The sequence below is a fragment of the Delphinus delphis genome, chromosome 7, assembly GCF_949987515.2.
Source record: "Delphinus delphis chromosome 7, mDelDel1.2, whole genome shotgun sequence".
In the NCBI taxonomy this organism is placed as follows: Eukaryota; Metazoa; Chordata; class Mammalia; order Artiodactyla; family Delphinidae; genus Delphinus; species Delphinus delphis.
The window spans coordinates 71,092,462-71,098,461 of record NC_082689.1 but is presented as its reverse complement, the minus strand read 5'-3'; the positions used below and the strand labels follow the sequence as shown (position 1 = coordinate 71,098,461).

General features: G+C 38.2%; 1 protein-coding gene across 4 annotated transcripts in view; it reads right to left on the bottom strand.

Moving 5' to 3' along the window:
- Nucleotides 1-6,000, bottom strand: part of RBMS1 (RNA binding motif single stranded interacting protein 1) — a 211,406-nt gene continuing 205,406 nt past the window's right edge. For all 4 annotated transcript variants that reach the window (XM_060016695.1, XM_060016697.1, XM_060016696.1 and 1 more), the window contains exons 12-14: nucleotides 5,091-5,171; nucleotides 3,641-3,725; nucleotides 1-2,633 (exon numbers count right to left, since the gene is read on the bottom strand). In XM_060016695.1, the coding sequence (XP_059872678.1) occupies nucleotides 3,648-3,725; nucleotides 5,091-5,171 (159 nt within the window). In that variant the 3' untranslated portion in view covers nucleotides 1-2,633; nucleotides 3,641-3,647. The remainder of the gene's footprint in view (nucleotides 2,634-3,640; nucleotides 3,726-5,090; nucleotides 5,172-6,000) is intronic.

The window sequence follows — 6,000 nt, the reverse complement described above, 5'->3', positions numbered from 1 at the left end:
TAAAATTTCAGATGTTTTTTATTCAAAGGTTCTCAAAAGAAATAAAACAGAAAAAGCTAACAATCTGATCAAATGTACAGTTCAAAAATGTCTTTTTGGCGTTTAACAACAAGTCCTAGGAAAGAAAACTACAGAGTTATCTTGAACCGGACAAATAAGTTACCACTGGCAAGTTTGTGGCACTAGTAAAACAAAAATAAAAAATTAACTCTCTTGATCATATAGATATCTCTATGAAAATCTTTTTTTTTCAATCTGTACAAAAGGTCTTTCTTCATAAATTAATTTTTTTTATAATTTAATGGCTGTCTACTATGTGATGTTTAACTGGTTTTTTTTCTTTTTTTATGTACAGAGGTTATGTTTCCCAAATCTTACCCAGACGAGTATGGCACTTAGTTCAGACACTTCTAGCAGCAGATTTCCCCTCCCCTCTGAGTTATCAAATTTCTGTCTTAACTAATGCAAAAATATCAAGTAGTGAGAGACCCAGGTTTACAATGTACTAGGTACAAAGAGGGTGCTGCGTTCAGTCTGGACTTTCACAAAGCAGTAATATTCCAGGGAGCATAGAACCAATAATACCACAACTTTAAAAAAGGAAACAAAAACAAAAACAAAAACACACTTCTCTTATGACTATGTAATTTCACTAGAATCTACACTTCTCAGAGCAGCAAGGACTTTTGAAACTATGAAATATCACTGACATCTATAATCAAACACAAGCATAAATTTTAAGAACTAAAAAATACTCGAAAGAAATAACTGCTTAGGCCTAGCTCCTGAGCTAGGAAGGATTTGGTCTGTGGAAACAGGGAGGGCCAGCAACCTGTCCCAGCACAAAAGAAAATAGACTCTGAGGTAGATAACTGATCACACACAGTTGACCAGACAAGTACACAGTTTTGGAAGACAACTTAATTTACCATTGCTTTTCAAACGTATGCAATTGTCTTAATAAAAGAGCTTTAATAACAGTGAATTATCTTATATGTACTAAAGTAGAAATAACTGTGTATTTATGAATCAGGAATTTCATAGTTTCAAAATTGGTTTTTCTTTACACTTAACACTTGTAGTGATGATGTAAAGTGTGGCACTGCTTGGATCCAAATCTTCCTTCATGCTTTTTTGTTTGTTTGTGTGTGTCCATACGTCAATTAAAATTATAAAACCTAAATCCAAAGGTACAAAAAAGGCACATTCTCCTAACCGCAAACTGGTCCGGCAAAAATAAAGAGCACAGAAGATGTGATGCTGAGACAAGCTGGAGCTACTGGTTACTGGCTCTTCGGTCTTTGGTGAAGTTACCTTTAAAAGTGCCAAGTAATTTTTGTTTCTCAAATTTACGTGATAGAGAGAGCTAGTAGCCAATTGTTTCGCTTCTATTCATATCTCAGCTTATGTTTGAAGATAAATCCTTACTTTTAACTTTTGCTATTTCGTTGCAATAGCAACATCTGTGGTTTTTTTTCGGTTTGCCAGATCTCAGGCGTCATTCTCATTCTAAAGCACTATCGTTAGTATAAAGGAAGGACAAAACATTCGGTGACTCCCTCCCCTCCCCCCACCCCCTGCCCCTACGCTACCTACACTAAATCTAGAACATCAAGTTAGTTTTTTTTTTTTCCTGAAAAAAGGCAAAAAAGACTTTACATTGCATCATACAGCAGATATCCTAAATCAGTCGAACTATCAGAGGAAACTCTTGGCGTACAGCCTTACAAACAATTTACCCTATTAAAAGTTCCCCAGTCAGAAAATGTGTTTCACACAAAACAGTTTTCCCTTCTTGCATTTCACTACCTTACACATTATGTGAAAAATCATTAAAAACACCTACTACATATTTAAAAAAGCCAAAATTTCAGCAACTTTTATTGACTACCTTTTAAAAGCCCTATGCTGCTGTTTAACAAGGCATAATAGACCAGCCCATTTGGTCAAAGCATTCTACATCATTAGTTTGAACTAACTTTTACTGAAACAGCTACAGCATCAAAAGAGTTAAGGCAAATTGGAATTCATAGAAAAGGATAAGACACTTCACACTACGTGGAAAGGAAAACGGAAAGCTAAGAAAAGAGACACTGGCTGCAACACTCACACTGCAAGCACAGAACACCAGGGGTGAAGTTGGACTATTTAAACATCAGAAAGCCCATTTCATACAGCTGAAAAAAACACAAACGAAAACACAAAATGAACAAAACCACAAGAATCCGGTCATGCACTTGGGTAAGTCTTCATGGTCTTTGTGCATACCCAGAGAATTGAAGTTTTCTTTTTCTTTTTCTTTTTTTCCTTTTTTCTTTTTTTTTTCTTTTTTTGCATCATAACATTTGATAAAAATCTTTTGTATTTTGTTGGTTTTTTTTTCTTTTTCTTTCTTTTTTTTTTTTTTTACTAAAATAAACCTGTTCAGGGGAACAGCTACTAGATGAATTTAAGGGTTTTATGCACCTTATAGAACTTATAGCAAAAATAGTTTTAGTTGATTTCATTATAAATAACGTTTTCAAGAACCTGTGCAAAACTGTCAATAATTTCCTAAAGCACAATTGATCAGAAAAATCCATGATTGTTCAGCCTTCACAACCTTCTTCATTTAAGCACACCCTTCTGTACATCTGGAAGAGAAAAAAAAAAATGCTTTTGTACATTTGGTGTAATATACCAGAGATTTGTCACTTCTTTCTTGTTTTAAAGATATGTGTTTGAGAAAGGCTCTGCTCATCGCTGGTGGTAGGCCAGTAAATGCAAACTCTGGAACTGAGGTCACTTTTTATGCCCCGAGTCCACCTTTCAAATCTGGGACCTGCAACATACTTCACAAGAGCAATCCAGAAACCCAGGTGTTGTAAGTTCCACAGAGCTGTTTTACTGCAATCTGCATGGCAGAGTGACTAGTTTTGAGATCCGTGGTCCAAGTGGGAGCTGGGAGAGCAATCTCTCAATCTAAGGATAGTTGTATTAGATTCATAGTCAAGATACTGCTTGTATCTTGTAATGCTAGATTAAGCAAAATCTTATGCTATATTTCCTTTAGTTTGTGAGCATTAAAACAATATATATATATTACATATTATATATATATATATATAAAATATAATATAAAAAAAATAAATGTATTGTAGGACAAATTTGGTACCTGGCATTGTCTGATTATGTTACCAATCTTTTGGCAGGGGGTGGTAGGGAGGAAGAGAGTATAAATATACATTTGACTTCAGCATAAGGCACTGTTATTTTTGGACAGAATACTCATCTACAAATCCACAAAATCACTGATTTTTTTTTTTTTTTTTTTGGCAGTACGCGGGCCTCTCACTGTTGTGGCCTCTCCCGTTACGGAGCACAGGCCATGCAGGCCCAGCCGCTCTGCGGCATGTGGGATCCTCCTGGACCGGGGCACGAACCCGGGTCCCCTGCATCGGCAGGCGGACTCTCAACCACTGCGCCACCAGGGAAGCCCCAAATCACTGATTTTAACGTTCCAGTAACATTGGATTCCCTGGCCATGACTGAAGCAGTGTGGTGTGACCAGACCTGAGTTGTTTAAAGTACCGTTTTGATACAAGAATCATAGACTTTTCTTGACTTGAGCCCTATAGTGATGGAGACCTTTCTCTCATACCTCACAGTTACTTATTGGGTTGAAAGGTATATGGAGAATGGTCATTAGACGTCTCTACAGCCACCTGCTGCTGACCACTCGCCTCCTACAACAAAGCAGAACAGATGAGACATGTGAGCAAAGAAATCCAAACTCTGTTACCCAGGTTGGACTGAGTCCCACATCTTAAAAACAAGCACTCCTTAAAAGTGATTTTCTTAACGTCATATAGAGCCTTCAAGTTAATTATTTCCCTAAGAAGTTAAAATGTCTGATAGACCCAAAGAACCTCCTTTAATTTTTATGAGTTGCCTCTTCATATCAAGCTGCAATTTACCAAACAAATCTCTTCCCCTTTGGGGGCCAGATGTGACTTGGAATTCAGTATTTTCAGATTTTAGAATCTGAAACATGGTATGCATATGCTGTATATCAGAGACTATATACCCAGTGGGGTCTAGGGCTGTACCTCATAATCAAACACATGAATAGGTCTGTGCTGAAAGGTATGAATATGCAGTGTAAATGGGGTAAAGATCTTGTCTTACATCAGTTCAGCTTGGGTTCTGTCACAGGTCAGGTATTTTGCTAAAGTAGTTACAAGGAAAATTTTTCGTTTCAGATTTGTTTGTTCCAGCATTGCAGATAAGGGGTTCTGGTAACTGTGGCTATCAATAACTGCACAAATTTCAATCATTTAGAAGCAAACAAAACACATCCCACCTCCCCTGTAATCCAGCCACAGTCCTGGGGTTGTTTCTGCAATTGGAACCTATGGGATCTGCCTAGCAGGGGGGGATCGACTGGGTTGATGAATTTCCTTGGAACTTCAAGGGTACTTTGCAGGAAAACACTATGCTTTCTGCCCAACTTGAATTCAGATGTCAGACTTCTTCCATATCAATATCATAACAGTATCTTCCATAACAAGAACTAAGAGTTATTTAGCTCTACTAAGTCTCTATAAAAACAGGTATGGTGTGTTCCTCATCCCTGTTACAGTTCTGAAACATTTTTTTTCAAGTATCTTAGTGATAACAAGTTAATTTTTGTAATTATTATTACTGATATAATCTTTGATACTAGTATTGCAAATTCCAGCTTTATCAAGAACCTGTGTTTTAATTTGCCTGTAAGCGTCATTTTACAGGAGATAAGAACCTGTGTTTTAATTTGCCTGTAAGCGTCATTTTACAGGAGACAAGATAGAACTTTGAAGGGGTATGAAATGTGCTACAAGCCTAGAAAATATCAGTATTTCTGGGAGTCTTGGGGGTGTGGCTTGGATGCTGTTTACTAACTTGTATGCAGAGAATATTTCATAGTTGAAAACAACTCTAGGCATAGACTCCCTCTCAACTCGATTCTTTATGCAAATGTTTGACTTTCGATTGATTCTTCTTTGAGTTCTATTTAACCCATTTCTGAAATTACTCACTGCCAGAACGGCCACTGGACAGTCTATACCAACCTCCACAGGAACCGCCGGCGTCTGCACGTGGGTATACTGTGGCAGGTAGGCCCCCTGCACAGCTGACGTGGCAGGCATGTACTGGAAAGAAGAATACAGTCAGCATGGCCAACGACGAGCCATGGGTGATGGTCACTACAGTTTCTCGTCCTCGGTAATTCAGCATCACTAACGTGCTATTTTATTCAAGAAGGTCTCTCCCTCAAAGGACCTCATGAGTTTCCAGCAGCCCCCTGAACCAGTATCTAGAATTGTTTCTTGGGGCTTCTTGGAGCCCCAAGAAGTAAATGACTTATTACATCTTTAGCAGGTCACTGAAAAATGGGAAATGGACCCTTGCTTTCCTGATGCCGACAGCCATCCTTCTCTGAAGGCAGGAGAGGTTTCTCACTGGATGTGTGTGGCCCTGGCTTAGCCTTTACAAGCTGCTGCTGCTGGCTGGGAATGTAAGCCAGGAAAATACTACCCTTTGTTCTTTTAAGCTACCATAGATATGGTCTCAGTTAAAAGCCTTTGGCCATCTGACCATCTAAACACTACACATATCAACCCTGGAAGTGAATCTGGGATTGGTTCAACCCCAATTCCCAACTGAGTCCCTGGATTTGAGGAAATAAGTCAATACTAAGATTGTGATTCAGTGCCCCCAAAATCCATACAAGAAGAAATAAGTGAGTAAAAATTCCCTGCCTTGACTACCATTAATCACCTTCATCTTTTGCTTCATGAGACCAGGTCTGCCAGTGTGAATGAACGATATTAGTCATTAGGGCTGGAAGTGGTCTTGTATGGATACTATATTCTGATAAAGGAGAGATAGACAGATACCCAGAGGACAGACTTCTAGTTCATCAATTAATCAAGAAATATCTGAGTACTTACTATGTGAAAGGCAATGTGGGAGAAGAGA